Source organism: Microcaecilia unicolor, chromosome 6, assembly GCF_901765095.1.
Source record: "Microcaecilia unicolor chromosome 6, aMicUni1.1, whole genome shotgun sequence".
In the NCBI taxonomy this organism is placed as follows: domain Eukaryota; kingdom Metazoa; phylum Chordata; class Amphibia; order Gymnophiona; family Siphonopidae; genus Microcaecilia; species Microcaecilia unicolor.
The window spans coordinates 32,725,000-32,745,070 of NC_044036.1; the positions used below are offsets into that span (position 1 = coordinate 32,725,000).

The following is a 20,071-nucleotide window of genomic DNA, read 5'->3' on the forward strand; positions in this document are numbered from 1 at the left end:
CTATCAAGGGTATAATTCAAAAGGAGGTCTATGGTCTCCCATTTTATACTTCTGGGAAAAGTTTTTCAAAATCAGGCTCTGTAGGTTCTCATTAGGTTGATACATGTGCAGGCAAAAAACTCATAAGGGACATGAATTCAAGACCAATGAAAAAGGAGTTGCAAACCTCACGTAACCTCCTTAGTTCTAACCTCACTATTTTGTTCATCATACATGAATTCAATACAAGTTCATTAGTTGTGTGAGCTTTTATTTAAAAAGCACATTTATACAGCAAAGATTTTGCAAATACAAATCTTTATTTATTCTACAAAAGTCTTTGAATATTTTTTTCTTTTTTATACAAAATGAAACCTTACAAAAATACTGTCAATTTATTATGATTTTTAATACCATTGTCTCTAGCTTCAGTTACTTTCTGGGACTACCCCAGAACTACAGTATTTTAGTTGGAAGTAACAACAAACTAGATCAATGCTTTAAAAGTTTTTTTTTTAAGCAGCACAATGTAAATCACACAGGTCAAAACACAGTTTATAATCATAGTGGATATATCTAAAAAATTATTTCAGAAATAATATTTTACATAGTTAATTTTAATGCTTTATACATTATATATAATATATATTTATATATATAAAAATCATAGCTTGCTATAATTGAAATGATAGGGATGAATTCTGTAATGAGGATGTGCAAATGGACAGTATAAATGGTTAATCCCTTTTCAACACAACAAGCTCCTTTTACAAAGCTGTGGTAGTGATTGCCATGTGCCAAATGAGGCACAGCCCATAGAAACTGAACAGTCTTTGTTGCATTTGACGTGCTATTAATCGCTAACGCGGCTTTGTAAAAGGAGCCCAAAATGTTAGACCTTTAAAAATGTCGATACATTGACATTTACTAGAAAATACTTTGAGACATTCACTTAACTAGAGAGTTAAGGCTAAGGCCTAGATAGGTCTACCTGATGAGGAGAACGGGCAAACTCTAATGGGATATCTAGGTTTGACGCACTGCCCAGCAGCACATCTGCAGACTGCAGAGTCATTATTCATTGGGAATCAATCCCAATTTTATTACTCTTAACAGTCTACTATAACCTCATGCCAAGTGACCTCCTAGTGTGGCGGTGATGGTTCTGAGAACACTCTGCTGCATTGGTATTTTGGAGGGAAGGGATGGATTCCTCCTCTCCTACTTATTATAGATAGGATAGATGCACTCATGTCTGGAAGAATTCTAGGCACTGGAAGAGCAGCTGGGATGAACAAGAGACATTGCCATTGCTGGTCTCCAGGAGAAGTAAGAGAAAAGCTGTAAAGGAGGTAAAAAGAAAAAAAGTTGGGGAGAAGAAGGGGAGTATAACAAATATCAAAAGAAAAGTAAGCCAGAACAGTAAATAAAAAGTAAAAAAAAAAATAATAAAAATTAAAAAGCATAAAATATCCTAAAAAGAATATTTTCTTTCTTAGTTTGAAAAAATTTAGCTGGTTAAGTTTCAAAAAAAAAAAAAAAAAAAAATTCCACACTTGGATGCAATTAAGAAAATTCATTGTTACTGCAGTCAGAAAGGTATTACATGTAGGCTGTGGTAGCACAAGGCATAGAAATGATATTTGTGTGTAGTCAAGATATAGTTCTTCCATTCTTCTTGGGATGCAGGGGGCCCCTCCGATAGACCTCAACTGCATGAATTTCTTTCTGAATCAAGGCCACAGTATGCAGCTGAGCCACAGGAAGTGGTGTTGGAAGAGAGGTGAACTCTAGAGGAAGCAAATCCCAAATCTAATTCAGTGCTATTTCTATATAGTGCTATCGTTAGATCAGAGTTTCTCACGTGCATAGAACTCTTCATCCTGGGATGTAGATGACTCACTTAAAATCAAAAGTTAATTATTCATCATGGCAACAACAGTGCAGCGTTCATTATAACATGAACACTTCAGCAACTGCACATCCTGAACAGCGGCTCCACTTTTCCTGTTTTGATTCAGTTGAACACCACCCACTTCACACAGGGCTGCAAGTTAAAAGCCTCAGAGTGACATTTTTTGGCTGGGTAAAAATAAGTCCCTACATTCTACTGTCTGATGAGATATCCAAGCAGCAAACAGCTGCTGTCAGCAGTCCGTTTGCCATCTGACGTGCCAGGTTCACACAATCTTATGGTGATTTGCCAGGTTCACACAATGTTATGGTGATTGTTTCGGTCAATGATGTCCACAGGTGAAATGATTTCCTTTTTTATGGGAAGAGGCAGAGAAATCTTTGTCTTGGGTCTGAAGATGTCAGACACATAGAAGACCTGCAAAGAGAAAAGAATATATTCAAAGAAATTCAACGTTCGTGTTACCGTGGCATTATTTTGCATTTGGTAATGGCGTGAATAAGACTGATGATAATTTCTCCTCAATGCATAATTCAATTGCTTGTAACAGAATAAGGCAATACTGTTAGTTTAACTTAGTGTTCTCATAAACTTGTAGACTATGGTCATGAGTTGTACATTTGTTAAAAAAAAACAACAAGTAACAAACAATACAGATCAGGAAAAAGAAGGCTCCCTCAACAATGGAAGAGTAGCCTAGTAGTAAAAGCAGTAGGCTTGATATCTTGGTTTTTTAGATGGTAGTTGTGACCGAGTGGTTAAGGTGATAGACTAGAAATCGTGCAGGTTCAAATCCTCCTGACTACAGGGCTGCAAATTTGTTTCTGCCAGGTACTTGTGACCTGGATCGGCCATTTTTGGAAGCAGGGTACTTTGCTAGATAGACCATTGGTCTGACCCAGTATGGCTATTCTTATATTCTTATGCTACCGAAAGTCTCAATCAAGTTCTAAGAGAGGAAAAGACAAGTTTATTTTGGGTTTCTACCATACAGGGATCCATCAGTGCTTTTTTTGTAGAAAAAAAGGTGCTGGTACTCATGTGGGCGGGGTCACCACGTATGGCTCCACTCCTACATTAGTCACACCCCTTATACCAGCCATGGCACATATAAACAGACATCACTGAAAATACTATACTAGTATTGGAGAAAAAAAATAACGTGATTTTTTTCATTATAAATTATCTAAGCTGTTACAGCTCCAGCATACCCAGTGCAAAATAAGACAGCAGATGTAAATTCTCAAATTAGACATATTTCAAACACTAAAATGAAAATAAAATGATTTTTTTCTACCTTTGTTGTCTGGTGACTTTGTTTTTCTATCCATATTGGTCCCAATCTCTGATTCTGCTGCTCTCTATCTGTTCCCTTAACTCCGTTTCCAGGGCTTCCTTTCCATTTATTTCTTTACTTTCCTCCTTTTTTCTTCATTTCTTGCCATACATCCATAAGTAAAAGCTAGGTCCTCCTCCATGGACTGGAGGAGGCATAACGTGGATCCAACTTTTGCCTATTTTCTCCATCTATGTGCAGTTTTTCTCTCCTCTCTTTCCTTTCCCTCATCTCCATCCATGTGCATCTTTTTTTTTCCTTCCTCCCCTCCATCCATGCCCAGCACTTCTTTTCTCTCCCACCTCCATCCATGTCCAGCATTTCTCCTCTCTTCCCTCCCCTGTATCCATATAAAGCAATAATTCTCTCTCCCCTCTCCTCCATACAAGTCCAGCATTTCTCCTCTCTCCCCGCCAACCCCTCCATCCATCCATGTCCAGCAATTCTCCTCTATCTCCTGCTTTCCTCTCCATCCATTTCCAGCATTTCTCCTCTCTTCCCTGCCCTCCCATCCATGTGCATCTCCCTCCTCTCTTCCCTCCCCCTCCATCCATGTCCAGCATGTCTCCTCTCTCCCCTGCCCTCCCCTCCCATGTCCAGCGATTCTCCTCTGTCCTGTCCTCCCCTGCCATCCATGTCCAGCAATTCTCCTCTCTCCCCTTCCCTTCCCTCTCATCCATGTCCAACGATTGTCCTCTCTGCCCTGCCCTCCCCTTCCATCCATGTCCAGTGAATCTCTCTTCCCTGCCCTCCCATCCATGTCCAGCAATTCTCTCTTCCCTGCCCTCCCCTCCCATCCATGTCCAGCGATTCTTCTCTCTCCCCTGCCCTCCCATCAATGTCCAGTAATTCTCTCTTCCCTGCCCTCCCCTCCATGCCCAGCAATTCTCTCATCCCTGCCCTCCTCTCCCATCGATGTCCAGCAATTCTCTCTTCCCTGCCCTCCCTTCCCATCGATGTCCAGCGATTCTCCTCTCTCCCCTGCCCTCCCCTCTCCCATGTCCAGGGATTCTTCTTCCCCCAGCCCATCCTCCTCCCAGCCCGTCCTCCGTCTCCACTGCCTGCCAGCGAAGCTTTAGAAAGGCTGCCAGTGTCGGACTCAGCAGCATGAACATTGCAGCGATTGAGAGAGGCTGGCAGCGTCGGAGCTTCCCTCTGCGAGTCCCGCCTACGTTGTTTCAAGTTCCTGTTTCCACATAGGCGGGACTCGTAGGGGGAAGCTCCGACACTGCCAGCCTCTCTCAATCTCTGCCTGCACTGTTCGTGCTGCCGAGTCCGATGTAGTAGTAAGTAGGGGAGTGAGAGGAAGGGTGCAGGAATCACCGGGGAGGGGGGAAAAGGTGCCAGTACGCCGTACCGGTGCATACCGGAGCAAAAAAAGCACTGGGATCCATTATCAGAGGGGATAGGTGTCTAATTTTGGGAATTAGGTACCTAAATTGGTCCCTCAGAAAACTGATTGAAGCTGTCCATAAATTTAAGATGCTAAAAAGGAGCAGCTACAGGGGTGGAGTTAAGGAAGGGAAAATAGATTACACATTTAGGGTGAATTCTATATATGGTGCTGAAGAAATTGAAGGCTGAAAAAACACTATTCTATAAGCTACGCTTAACATTAGCCACGGTTTACAGAATAGCGCTTATGCCCGGGAATCATGCCTAACTTTAGGCACGGCCATTTGCGCCAACTGAAACTTATTCTATAACAATATGCATAAATACTAGGAATGCCCCCGTTCTGCCCAGGACTCTCCCATTTCCATGTCCCCCTTTTTAACTCACTCGTAAAATTTAGGCGTGGAATCTACACCTAAATTTACATGTATAAATTCCAATTAAATCTAATTAGTACCAATAACTACATGCTAAAAAGCCAATTATCCAAGCTAATTAGCTTGTTATTCAATTAAATCGCACACACAAATTGGCCATGTAATGTTTGGTGACTTTTATAGAATTAGGGAATTAGCACTGATTTTTAGCACAAGACACTTGACTTTGTCTCCTAATTCTAGGCAGATGAATTTCAGATCTAATGTTTAAATTGACAAGAATTTTCAGCTCTTAGAGCTCTATTTACTAATGTGTATTAATGCACACCAATGTGCATAAACTTGAGTTAGGAGGGCAGTTTGTAAATAGGCCTCAATGAGATTAATGGGGCTTGTGTTAATGTACACTAAATTGCATTAACACCTGTCAAATGGTGTTAACTTTTATGTATGGATCAGGGGCGTAGCCAGACTTTGGCGGGAGAGGGGTCCAGAGCCCAAGGTGAGGGGGCACATTTTAGCCCTCCCCTGCCATTGCCGACACTCCCCCGCCACTGCCAACACCCACTTTTCCGCCATTGGCGACTTTGCCCCCCCTGCCATTACCAACTGTGCCCCTCCCCGCCGCTGACCCTCTTGACCCCCCCCCCCCCTCCTGCTGCTAACCCGCCGTTGCCTACCTTTGCTGGCGGGGGACCCCAACCCCCGCCAGCCGAGGTTCTCGTGCAGGACGTCAGAAACAGAAGGAAGCCTTTTACGAGAAGAAGAGGACCTCGGCTGGCGGGGGTTGGGGTCCCCCGCCAGCAAAGGCAGGCGACGGCGACAGCGGGTTGGGAACGGGGGAGGGGGGGTCAGGCGGGTCATCGGCAGGGGGGTCCAGGGCCAAATCTACAGGGGCCCAGGCCCCCCTGGCCCCATGTAGCTACGCCACTGGTATGTATACTTGTACCCTGCCTAGAATTGTGGATGCAGCGAGTTATAAATTTTTAAATAACATAAACACACATCAGTAAATAGGTTTTTGAATTCAGCTGAAGATCCGTCTACATTCAGAGAACTAAAATTTAAGAGCCTAATTTAGGCACCATGCATTTTTTCAAACTTTGGGCCCTGATTACAAAGGCGCGCTAGCGTTTTTAGTGCATGCTAAAAATTAGCGCACGCTAACCATGTAGATGCCTACAGGAATACTATGGGCATCTATACAGTTGGCACGTGCTAATTTTTAGCGCATCTTTGTAAACAGGGCCCTTCCTCTCTATGGTTCTCTATGTGTCTGTAACATAAGTACATAAGTATTGCCATACTGGGAAAGACCAAAGGTCCATCGAGCCCAGCATCCTGTTTCCAACAGTGGCCAATCCAGGTCACAGATACCCGGCAAGATCCTAAAAATGTACAAAACATTTTATACTGCTTATCCCAGAAATAGTGGATTTTCCCCAAGTCCATTTAATAACGGTCTACGGACTTTTCCTTTAGGAAGCCGTCCAAACCTTTTTTAAACTTCGCTAAGCTAACCACCTTTATCACATTCTCTGGCAATGAATTCCAGAGTTTAATTACACGTTGAGTGAAGAAAAATTTTATCCGATTCGTTTTAAAATTTACTACATTGTAGCTTCATCGCATGCCCCCTAGTCCTAGTATTTTTGGAAAGCGTGAACAGACGCTTCACATCACCCCATTCAACTCCACTCATTATTTTATAGACATGAACCTTATTCGACCACAACATCATTTTGTAATTGTTTCTCTACCGGAGTTGGTACTATGCCTTCACGGTACTATGTAAGCCACATTGAACCTGCAAATAGGTGGGAAAATTTGTGATGTGGCCATTAATCCCTGGGAAACCATGCTGAAGCCAATATGACACAAGAAAGTGGCTCCAAAACCATGAGGATTAACCAAGATGATGTTGAGTGAACAGTAAACCTCTACCACATAGCACTGAACACACAAGAGAGTCTGCTATTGCTTCACTATTCAGAACTGATGCAATGTATTCCTTCTAGGAATGACACTATTTCTAATATATTAAATGTAAAGAGGCTAGTATGATTAATAATTCTATTTTCTTGTTTCCATGAACTTTATAACTAGGAATCAACATTTTCACTCCCAACAGTAGTCTACAAGTTTTTAAGCTACTCTACATAAAGCAATGTCTTGGAATGAGTCACGGCTGTCTGATGTCCTCTGATGTTCCCTTTCTCATTGATATCCAAGGTTCAGTCACCATGACTTGCATGTTGAAGCCAATGGAAGGAAGAGATATTAAGCCACCTTTTCCTGGATAGCCTATGATGTAAGCTGCCAGCAGGATGTGAAAGGGCGAGCAGTGGACCATTTCAGAGGGCAGTACTGCGGCAAGAAAACCTAAGTAAATAATGAGAGGAAAACCTCTGCAACCTCTACAAAGCAGTTTCCGAAAGGACTGGACTTTGCCAACCGAACAAGGTTTTGGAATCTCTCTCTGCTGCATAATTCACACATCATCTGACAGCAAAAAACCCACACATTTGTCTTTAAAGCCAGGATATAAATACCAGATATCTTTCTGCAAATGATTATAGAAAATAAATAAAAGTACAACTTTATACTGAAAACTTGAAATACGCAAAAACCAAATCGGGTTTTAGTTAACCCTTGGACAAAACGCCAACAGTTTGTACCAGCTAATGGTAAGTATATGAAGCAGACTACTAGCAAACTGAACTGGAAATGACAGGCTGCCCAGCCATGAAATAAAACAAGGAAGCTGGGAAGGCCAGATTCTAAAACCAACTGCACAGGAGGAAAACAGAGGCATGTACAAGCTTTCCTCAGTCCATTAAACCCGGTAGGCTTGAAATAGTTAAACTTAACTAACGCTCTAGCTTTCACCTTCTGCTGTAGTCTAACCCACATCTGCCGTTTCAGGGTCCTGTGGCTGGGTTATCCAAACACTCACATGAAACATAACCTTCCAAGGTTAAAATGCTGCTAAATATCCTGGGCACTTGAATTATTCAGCACCACAGTAAGCAGGAAAGGTTCCTAGCTGGGGCTTGTTCCATTTCCTGTAGAAGGTGCTCTCCACCCACAAAGAAAACCGACAGCAAAAGGTTTGGAATGTGCTGCAGAAACTGAGCCCATGTCTTATGTTTCCTGCAAGCAACTTCTTTCCACTCTGATGTAAAGGTTAAGCAGTCTTGGAGAACTTAAAAAAAAAAAATAATGATAAAGAAAAGGAAAAGACACACCCGTCTCTTTAATTAAAGGCCCACATTTAATCTCGCAAAGGATAAAGGCTACATTGACACAGTCCACTACATTCAAAAGCTGTACGCAAACACACTAAAGCATTACAAAAAAAAAACCTTCACTTTATTTATGTAGAAAATCTGCAATAAATAAATCCAGTATATTAATTTGCTTTAAGAAAGTACATGTCAATGTTGATTGATGACGCTGAGACATACAGCTGGGAATTTGCTAAAAAATATACTGTAATCATTCCTGAACACAGCCCTTGTAACGATAACAGGAATGATTTAGAAATGCCTCCAGCATCCTTGTGAGTCATGGTGTGCATCAATTCAGAAGACTTTAATGATGAAAACGGTTTGAATCATCACAAAGATACAAAGTAGCTCTGTGCATCATCATGGTTCACACGAGTTAAGAGTCCAATCTTCCATCACTATATCAAAACACTTTTCCCAACAAGAAAAAAAAAAAAGAGAAAGGAAATCAGTGATCTAACCCCAAACCGCTTATTATAGAACAACTAGGAAAAAATGCCCGTTTCTGAGCACAATGAAACGGGCGTTAGCAAGGGGTCCCCTCCCTCCGTCCCTCCGAGCTACTTGCCTTGTTCGCTGTGGCGTTTCCGTTTCGGCCCTCGTCGAGTGTCATAGCTCCGCCCTCGACGTCTTGACGTTTTGACGCGAGGGCGGTGCAGACACTCCAGTGCACACCGGATATCTCGGGCACCTCAACTTCCGTGGAGGCTTCAGAACGTTGGGGTTGCCTTTTATATAGAGAGATATCTATGAAGTGTGAGTCTACTTTTAACCCTTTAGTTCAGGAACTTAGATTTTTTTTTCAGCTACTCAGATGCATTATGAGTTCAACTAATAGAAGGAAAAACGAAGCTGAAGATTCCAAAGGGACAGCGAAGGCTGGGGGGGGGGGGGGGGGGGGGGGGGGGGGGGGGTTGCAGCTTATGCCCAGAAATTGATGAGTTTCTGCATTAAAAGAGACTCGAGTGCCACAATTATTTGTTTTATAAGTATACATAAGTATATAAGTGTTGCCATACTAGAACAGACCTAAGGTCCATCACGTCCAGCATCCTGTTTCCAACAGTGGCCAATCCAGGTCACAAGCACCTGGCAATCCCAAAACAGTACAATACATTTTATGTTGCTTATCCTACAAATAAGTAGTGAATTTTCCCCAAGTCCATCTTAATAATGGCTTATGGATTTTTCTTTTAGGAAGCTAGCCAAACCTTTTTTAAAATCCTGCTAAGCTAACTCCTTTTACCACATTCTCTGGCAACGAATTCCAGAGTTTAATTACACATTGAGTGAAGAAAGATTTTCACTGATTTGTTTTAAATTTATTACATTGTAGCTTCATTGCGTGCCCCCTAGTATTTTTGGAAAGAGTAAACAAGCGATTCACCTTTACCCGTTCCACTCCACTCATTATTTTATAGATGTCTATCATATCTCCCTTCAGCCATCTTTCTCCAAGCTGAAGAACCCTAGCTGTTTTAGCCTTTCCTCATAGGGAAGAAGTCCCATCCCCTTTATCATTTTTGTCGCCCTTCTCTGTACCTTTTCTAATTCCACTATATCTTTTTTTGAGATGCGGCGACCAGAATTGAACACAATATTTGAGGTGTGGTCACACCATGGAGAGATACAAAGGCATTATAACGTCCTCCTTTTTGTTTTCCATTCCTTTCCTAATAATTCCTAACATTACATTTGCCTTCTTAGCCACCGCCGCACACTGAGCAGAGGATTTCAATGTATCATCAACGATGACACCTAGATTCCTTTCCTGATCAGCGACTCCTAATGTGGAACCTTGTATTGCGTACCTACAGTCCGGGTTCCTCTTTCCCACACGCACTACTTTGCACTTGCTCACGTTAAACGTCATCTGCCATTTATATTCAGTGTCACTCTCCACCTAGGTGGTGGTGCTCAGAATTCATATTCAGCAGCGGGTGGTGATATTCAGCCACTTTGCAAATAACTATGCAGTTTAAGTTAGGACGGTGGGATTGCTGTCCTAATTTTATGCACATAGCTCTCTGGATAGTGAATATACTGCTGGGAGGACAAGGGGGAGCGAATGGAGCCTTGCGGGATGTACTGAGGCTTTGGGTAGTATCAGAGAAATGTAAGTGGTGGTGGGGGGGGGGGGGGAGGAATCGGCTCTCGGCGAGAGATGTGGGGGATGATGCACCACCACAGCAGTGCTGATGCCATTTATTTATTTATTTTTGAGTGGGCCCATGCCAAGTTACCTGCAGTGGCAGATAGAGTGGGTACTCCCATGCTATCTGCCACTCTAGATAATGCGTTAACAGTTTGCCCTGTGGAGTAAATATAGGGAAAGGGAAATGGGACTTGATATACCACCTTTCTGAGGTTTTTGCAACTACATTCAAAGCAGTTTACATATATTCAGGTACTTATTTTTGTACCAGGGGCAATGGAGGGATAAGTGACTTGCCCAGAGTCACAAGGAGCTGCAGTGGGAATCGAACTCAGTTCCCCAGGATCAAAGTCCACTGCACTAACCACTAGGCAACTCCTCCACTGGAGCTGATACTGTGATGTCATAATGCCTCATTCCACCAATGCCTGAGCCAACCTCATCAGTGATGTCACAATGGCTTGATTGCCCAATACTTGGCTCACTTCTGATATTGTGATGTCATAAGGGAAAGGGGGAAAGGGAAATGGGACTTGATATACCACCTTTCTGAGGTTTTTGCAACTACATTCAAAGCGGTTTACATATATTCAGGCACTTATTTTGTACCAGGGTCAATGGAGGGTTAAGTGACTTGCCCAGAATTACAGGGAGCTGCAGTGGGAATCCAGCTCACTTCCCCAGGATCAAAGTCCACTGCACTAACCACTAGGCTACTCCTGCATTTACTGCATGTTAATTTTTGCTGTCAACATGCAGTAAGTGTAAATCCTATCACAATTCGTAAATAAGCCCCTATGAGTTCCTGCAGGAAGTTTGATAGAAACAGAACCGGATCGGCTTGTGCTGGAAATCTGGAGCCAGCTGGCGACCCTAAATGGTTCTATGGTTGCTCCACTGACTTGGAGGCCTCTTTTCCTCACTGCTATTGTCATACTAAATGATAACGGTCTTCCTTAAATGCTGGGAATCAAGAGTTGAATGGATTTCATCCAAAATACAAGCCAGAGTGGAGGAGTTGCCTAGTGGTTAGGGTGGTGGACTTTGGTCCTGAGGAACTGAGTTCGATTCCCACTTCAGGCACAGGCAGCTCCTTGTGACTCTGGGCAAGTCACTTATCCTCCATTGCCCCATGTAAGCTGCATTGAACCTGCCATGAGTGGGAAAGCGCAGGGTACAAATGTAACAAAAATAAAATAGATACTATTGGAGATTCTACATGGAATGTTGCTATTCCACTAGCAACATTCCATGTAGAAGCCTGCGCGGCCACATTGGTGATCTGCAAGGGCCGACTTTTACATGGAATGTTGCTAGTGGAATAGCTCAAATAGTAGCAACAGTGGAGGAGTGGCCTAGTGGTTAGGGTGGTGGACTTTGGTCCTGAGGAACTGAGTTCAATTCCCACTTCAGGCACAGGCAGCTCCTTGTGACTCTGGGCAAGTCACTTAACCCTCCATTGCCCCATGTAAGCCACATTGAGCCTGCCATGAGTGAGGAAAGCGCAGGGTACAAATGTAACAAAAAAAAACCAAAACAACACAATGTGAAATCCACCAATACGTGAATGACATATGAGGGCTGCCACTTGTATGACAGTTGCTTGGTGGGGTGCGTGCCATTGCCTTCTCCGATCATCTATAGCCCCCTCAGCCCAGGCCAGGTACTCATTTTCTTACAAAACGTAGATGGATAGCTGAGTTGGCCAGAGATTGGCAAACTGACAGAAATCCCAGTGAGGGATTTGAACTCAGGTTTTGGGTGCAGTAGTCAAACGACCTACCAACTACACCATGAGGCCTCATAAATGAACTATTATCATCTTTTTAATTGTGGGCTACTTATATGGATGGCAGTGCTGATTATACAGATTAGGTGTCAGTAACTCTACCAACTGAAAATCTGGTCATTTGAGTTCAATTATTGTTTGACAATGCTGAACTCTTAACACCATCCAAATGTCTTAAAACCATCTGAACATTCTAAAACCAGGAGACCGATTTCCTTGTCCTCGATAGTAATTTTGGTTTCAGCTTGGCTTTAAAGCAGAAGCAGGTGAAATTCCAACTCACCTCCATCATCGACCTAGTTTGAGGGAGATTTGAAGGTGTCTTTAGGTGCTGTTCCTAAATTGTCTCCTCCCCTTATCATTAATATGACCTTCCATCCCTTTGCCTCATTAAACCAAAGATATGGGCTAATTCGTCCAACCCCCCCCCCAGTGCTTATAACCCCCCCCCCCCCCCACACTCAATAATCTATCATAAAATTCAACAACACAGGAAACGTGAAAGACAAATCCTAAGTCATCGCATGTTGTTATCAAATGAAAAAGAGCAGAAAAAAAATATTCATTGCTCGCTGAATGGCGTGCAAATTCCCATGCACAAATTGCATGCTATCCTGAGATACTCATGCAACTAAATTGGCTAACGAGACAATTAGCGCTAATAATTTGGTGCTATCAATTATTGGCGTTAATTAGCAATATTTTTGATTTATGCATGCAACTTGCTGAGAGCTATACTATAAAGACCTGTTCGCAAATCTTATAGCAAGCAAGTCAAAACGGAGCATGGCCATAGGACAGCTATGAGCAGGTCAGGGGCGTTCACTAAGGATCTGCGTAATATTACTGAATACCAGGGATCTGTGTCTAAATTATGCATCACAATTTACACCAGGTTTCAGCTGGTATAAAGCGTCATGTACAGAGCCTAGCATTATGCACTATTCTATAAAGGGCATCAATCCCGGAACGCCTGTTATAGAAATCTTCACTCCCCCAGCTGTAAGGGTCTAAAATACAGATTACCACATGCGTCCAGCTTTTCCTACATGAGCACGCAGCTATGGAATGCATTGCCACTTAACCGGAAAACTATTTACGGCTTAATCAACTTTCGAAAATCACTAAACACTTATCTTTCCAACAAGACATACCATAATAATTAATAATAGGAACTCTATTGCATCACTACTCACCTGATATTTGGACTGTTTCCTTATATACTGAAATGCTTAAATCTATTACGTTATACTTGCTGTTTATGTAATACCTATTGTTTCTTTACTCTTGAATGGCGACTGCCATGATGGAACTTTGTAAGCCACATTGAGCCTGCAAATGGGTGGGAAAATGTGGGGTACAAATGCAACAAATCTCTCTATATAAAAGGCAACCCCAACGTTCTGAAGCCTCCACGGAAGTTGAGGCGCCCGAGATATCCGGTGTGCCCTGGAGTGTCTGCACCGCCCTCACGTCAAAACGTCATGACGTCGAGGGCGGAGCTATAACACTCGGAGGGCCGAAACGCGAGGCGAACCCTGAACAACGCAAGTAGCTCGGAGGGACGGAGGGAGGGTCTGCACCGCCCTCGCGTCAAAACGTCATGACGTCGAGGGCGGAGCTATAACACTGAGAGGGCCGAAACGCAATGCGAACGCCAACCCCAAACAAGGCAAGTAGCTCGGAGGGACGGAGGGAGGGGGCCCCTTGCTAGCGCCCGTTTCATTGCGCTCAGAAACGGGCATTTTTTCCTAGTAAATAAATAAATACCGTTTAATGCCAATTTGGGGGGCCACATTTTGAGCACCATTTACTGAAATCAGTCCTTCATGTTTTTTTCATTCATCAATAATACATAAGTACATAAGAATTGCCATACTGGCAAAGACCAAAGGTCCATCGAGCCCAGCATCCTGTTTCCAACAGTGGCCAATCCAGGTCACAGATACCCGGCAAGATCCTAAAAATGTACAAAACATTTTATACTGCTTATCCCAGAAATAGTGGATTTTCCCCAAGTCCATTTAATAACGGTCTATGAACTTTTCCTTTAGGAAGCCGTCCAAACCTTTTTTAAACTCTGCTAAGATAACAGCCTTTACCACATTATCTGGCAACGAATTCCAGAGTTTAATTACACATTGAGTGAAGAAACTTTTTCTCCGATTCGTTTTAAATTTTCTACATTGTAGCTTCATCGCATGCCCCCTAGTCCTAGTATTTTTGGAAAGCGTGAACAGACGCTTCACATCTACCCGTTCAACTCCACTCATTATTTTATAGACCTCTTTCCTGATAGTGGAACCACCACGCATGCATGATCTATTGCGAATGCACAAACTCAGGAAAACAGTACGCCCTCTTTCTGAGAGAGCCTGTTCTTTTTCAACACAGTGCGCAGTATTACTGGAAACTGACGTAACGACAAAGTAGACAGATAAAAACGAATAAAATGAAAAATTCTCATAAACAACATGGAAAATGACCCGAAACAAAAATGTTCAGCTCCCCATCCTTAGTCTTAACGGAATCAGGACTTCATTATTTTATTTCCCAACTATTATTCCGACATGGGATGAAGAAGAATCCTGCAAACCCTGCCTGACAAGAAATGCCCAAACTAGGGGCAAGCTTTTTGAAGAGTGATTTTTCAGCACAGATTCCACCTCCACCCCCACTCTACAATGGCTTTTCTGCTGCAGGCACAGCTGCTCTGAGTGCTTCACATTTCCTGAGACAATCCAGTATACTTACTTATGCTACCATCTGCAATTTAAGTAATCTTTCAAAATTTCAAAGAACTGATAACACCATGTTTATCAGCGTGCATTCCAAATACGTGCAGAAAAGAGGGCCGCCTAGGCCTGCCTCCCTGTTCCTTGACATCTCTGACATCGAGGTCATTAGGGGAAAAAAAAGTCTGGGCAGACAGGATGGACCAATTCATCTTTTCAGCTATCATCTTTTATATTATCACAGAGATGTACAAAGAACAGGAGAGAAGGTACATGTCCTTCCAAAAAAACAGAAAAGGCGACCATGTGCTTTTAAAAACCAGCACTTAGGAAAGGACTGAATTATTTAGTTAGATAATTTAGCCCATGGGTTCCCAAACCTGTCCTGGGAGATCCCAGCTAGTCGAGTTTTTATGATATTTTATTTATTTAGGGCGTCTTTTACTAAGACGTGTTCACGATGCGAGAACCCCCCCCCCCCCCCCCAACCCCTTCCCAGGGCTGGTGTTAAACTTGCAGGGCATAAACTGGAGAGGGGGCCCAAAGCCTACCTTCAAGCTATGTCTCCTCCAGATTGAGACAGGCATAAGGGCCCAGGGCAACTGCCCTAGTTACCATCCCCTAACGCCAGCCATGCTACTTCCCCCAAATCCTTCTCCTATTTCAAATATGGGGGAGTGGCCTAGTGGTTAGAGTGGTGGGCTTTGGTCCTGGGGAACCGGGTTCGATTCCCACTTCAGGCACAGGCAGCTCCTTGTGACTCTAGGCAAGTCACTTAACCCTCCATTGCCCCAGGTACAAATAAGTACCTAAGCTGCATTGAGCCTGCTAGGAGTGGGAAAGCACGGGGTACAAAAAAAAAAAAAAAATATATATATATATATAGTACACTCTTCCCTTAGGTTTCTGTACATTCAAAGATATGCTTTGTATGTTGTGTTTCTTGATTCATTGTCTCCATCTTAGTCTCTCATCAAGCTTGAAAGGGGAAGGGATTTGAAATGCTGCCTTTCTGTGATTGCAATCAAAGCAGTTTACATATTACACACAGGTACAAAATGTACCAGGGGGGTCGATGAAGGGTTAAGTGACTTGAGCAGAATCATAAGGAGCTGCACTGGGACTTGAACCCAGGTCCTCTGGTTCCCGGTCCCCTGCACTAACCATTCAGCTGCCCATCTACTCCTCATTATTTCCACAGCATAAGAGATCCTAATGTCATCTGCAAAAAAGAAAAAAAAACTTTCCCAAGCAGCTCCTCTGCAGTCCCTCCAGATGGAAATTCTTCTAAGGCCTGAGTAAGGCCTGAATAAACTGAGCACACAATGGTATCTTCACTGCGGATCTGAATGTTTTTGCAGGTCTGTAGGGGCTGCTGGTTTAAACATCGAGGAAAAAATGCATAACCTTTTCAAAATAATTTTTTTGGACTCTCAAGTAATAAGAGTGTCAGTGCTCCCACGATGCTCGCATTAAATGGTAGCCTACGTCACTACCAATTAGAATTGGACAATTCATCCAACAGAAGACTGCAAGCCAGCAACTTGTATAAGAGTCAGCAATCTCGGCTTTTGCAGCCTATTTTCTCACAACCGTTTTACTATATCAAGAATGGTCCTGGTCCAAAGAGCTAAGCCATATATCCTGTTCCCACAAAACAGCCTCAGGTTTAACTATGAAGAGGACAAGGACGCACTGCCCGACTCTTCAGACTGTCTGCCTGGCTACCTAATACACAGAGGAACAGTGGGAAAACAGAGCCTAGAAATTGGTTTGGCAGCTCGCAAATTACAGTGGTTTGCTAGCTCTGGCATCAGTGAAAAAGAAAATATTCTGCTCTGAGTGAATGTGCTGAGCCTCACAGGAGAAAAAGTCTCATGACTTGTTTATCTTTTAGCGTCCCTGGGCTGCCCTGAATTTCGGGGCTAACTTGCCCAGGCTGGCAAGAGTTCAGCTGAATGCTGGGACCCACCTCCTTTCCCGATTCCACTGAATATAAAAGCTGGCTCAACAGCCAATAGACAGGGCTTGATATGAACACCTTCTCAAACACAAACATTTAAAGGTGTATCTGTAGTTGGGATGAGCTGTCCTTTACAACGGCGCAGGAAATGCTGACGACATACCCAGTAGCGTGCCAAGGGCTGGGCGGTGGGGACGGTCCGCCCCAGGTGCAGGCAGCAAGGAGGTGAATGAAGCAGCTGCGCAGCTGTTGGCTCCACCCCCCTTTGACGTTACTTCCTATTCCAGGACAGGGGACCAGCAGAGCCGACAGCTGCGCGACTGCTCCGTGCACCCCCAGGTGACGAGGATGATGCGCTTTAGAGGAGGGGGAGGTGGGTGATACGCTGAGAGGGGAGGATGGGGTGATGCGCCACTCTTTCCTAATAATGGAACCACCGTGCACGTGCAAACTTGTGCTGCAATCATGCACTATTGGGAAAATAGCGCAAGCTCAAAACCCAGCGCTAATTCCCACTTATAACACTAGGTGCGGGTCAGCTGCGTATAACAGCAAAATAAGAAAATGTTAGAAACACAGATTTTTGTTCAAGTGTTTTTTCTGATAGGCAATGTAGAGTTGGAGAGTTTGTGATTGCAGAACTTCATGTTACGTATGTTAATGAAGATATATTTTTATTTGCATTTTAATATGTATGTTTTCATGGAAACTGCTTAGTCGTATTTAAAATAAATAAATAAATAAATAAATAAATAAATAAATATACACTCATGGAACCGGTAACTAGGGCCTTGGTAAAGGCTTTTTCACGTGAGGTTCACAAGCCTCGTGACTTGCACAACTCATCGTTGGTCCATAATGGCTGCCAGAATCCAATTAGTGGTGCTAATTATTGGTGTACACAGCCCGACAATGGTTCCTAGTCACTCTTCAACTGACCCAACAATGACACCCTCCCCTTAAGAAAAGTTCCTCTCTAACTAGTCTGGGCTACCTTAAGAACACTGATCCCGCCCTGGGAGGAAGTGAGCCGGGAGGGGTGGAGTCAATACTTGGGAGTTTAAAAGACAGGGCCAGGCTGAGGTTAAGGAGGCCCAGGGAAGGAAGAGCTGAAGCACAAGTCTATGCCTTTACTAAATGTGTTTAGATACTGTGACCTGGCTGAGGTAAGCCAGCTTTGTTTTCTTGTTAAGACTTGCAAGCCTGGCTGAGGTCTGACTGCAGCCAGACCTGAGTCTCACAACTTATGGGCTGTGTTTGGGGCGGGGCAGCCTCACCAGCCACAGACTGCTTGGCCTGCTAGCCAGAGGCCTACTCAAGATTGGTACTAAATAAGAGAAACTGTTGCATCTGATGTTCCTGGCCTATGAGGCAACAGGGCTCAGGTGAATAAAAACATTTACTTTCACACTTACCGTATTTTTCGGACTATAAGACGCATTTTTTCCCCCCAAAATTTGGGAGGAAAATGGGGGGTGCGTCTTATAGTCCGAAGGTAGATTTGGCTGGCTGGCTGGCTGGCTGGCTGACCGCCCGCCCTCCGAGTTCGGGATCGCCCTCCCCCCGGCCCTGTCACCACTTCTCCCTACTCACGTCACGCGATCTTCCCTGGTGGTCTAGTGACGTCGGGGCAGGAAAGAGCCCCCTCTTTCCTGCCCAGCGCGCTGCTCTCCATCCTCCTGTATGCAGCCTGACGGTCTCGGCGAGATTCAAAATGGCCGCCGAGACTTCAATTCACGCGTGTCGTGAGTAGGGAGAAGTGGTGACAGGGCCGGGGGGAGGGCGATCCCAAACTCGGAGGGAGGGCTTCGGACAAGACGCACCGGAGCACCTAGGTTTTAGAGAAGGGAAAAAGGAAAATTTTTTTTTTCCTATTTCCCTCCTCTAAAACCTAGGTGCATCTTATAGTCCGAAAAATACGGTATATACCTTGTGTGGCTCAGTTATCCCAGGGTCACCCCATAACCCTTTCCCGTGGTCTCACAGAAGTGTTCCATAAAGTTGCACATGAATTTACAGAACATGCCTGAGTGGGCCCAAGTTTGGTGCCAGCATTTACACCTGGTTTTACCAGGCATAAGTCCGGCACCTAAAAGTTTGACGTGGAATTGGCGCTAAGTGCGATTCTATAATAGAATTGTGCTTAGTGCCGATGTTTTCAGACACTGAATTTTGAGCGCTATTTCTTAAATCCAGTCCACAGTGTGCACTATTTTCAAAAAAATGTACACTATTATCAACAACCAACAAAATAGCCAAATGAAAATGAATAAAATGATAATTGCTGAAAATGGCATAAGAAACAACACAAAATGAACATTTTTGGGCTGCCCATCCCTAATCTGTAGTTTATTTTGACCTGGGTCAGAACCTCATCAAGACCAAATGTGTGAAAGAAGACATTATATTGCGCATTAGCCACCAATGCACACCACACGGGCTGGATGTCCCACCTTGATTGCAAAGTTTTCAGCTTTATTTTACATGTCAGTAGAAAATTGTTTGTATAATAAAATTGTGCCAGTTCTACAAAATCGATGAAGGGATTAATTATTATGTACTTACTATGCAATATGCCACCAGAGCTCCTTGTGCAAATCCTGCTACCACATCGCTAGGGTGATGCTTGTGGTCAGAAACGCGGGACAGACCGGTGTACAATGCCATCATGATCAGAGTGAACTGAATAAGGGGACGCAGGAGTCGAGCTCCCCTCCAGGTGAACCTTGCCTGCAGGTAGAACTAGACAAAGAAAAATTGGAGAGATCAATGATAATCATCAAAGCACAAAAGTAATGAAAAAAAGGACCACCACCGAAGCATTGCTTTCATATTTAACCTTATGGCATGTGGGCATGTGCAAAAGACCCTGTCTGTTAAAGGTTCATGCCGCTGACGGGTAGACCTTAATTAGGGCTATCCTTGTCAAGGGCTATCCCCTGGATTCAATATATGGTGCCGGAGTGGAGGAGTGGCCTAGTGGTTAGGGTGGTGGACTTTGGTCCTGGGGAACTGAGGAACTGAGTTCGATTCCCACTTCAGTCACAGGCAGCTCCTTGTGACTCTGGGCAAGTCACTTAACCCTCCATTGCCCCATGTAAGCCGCATTGAGCCTGCCATGAGCGGGAAAGCGTGGG

At 43.8% G+C, this 20,071-nt stretch overlaps 1 protein-coding gene across 1 annotated transcript in view; it reads right to left on the reverse strand.

The window, feature by feature from the left end:
* Positions 1–229: 229 nt before the first annotated feature.
* The window catches only part of PLPP3 (phospholipid phosphatase 3), a 124,302-nt gene continuing 104,460 nt past the window's right edge, over positions 230–20,071 (reverse strand). Inside the window, exons 5-6 of the mRNA XM_030206267.1 lie at positions 19,500–19,676; positions 230–2,311 (exon numbers count right to left, since the gene is read on the reverse strand). Coding sequence (XP_030062127.1) covers positions 2,189–2,311; positions 19,500–19,676 — 300 coding nt within the window. The 3' untranslated portion in view covers positions 230–2,188. The remainder of the gene's footprint in view (positions 2,312–19,499; positions 19,677–20,071) is intronic.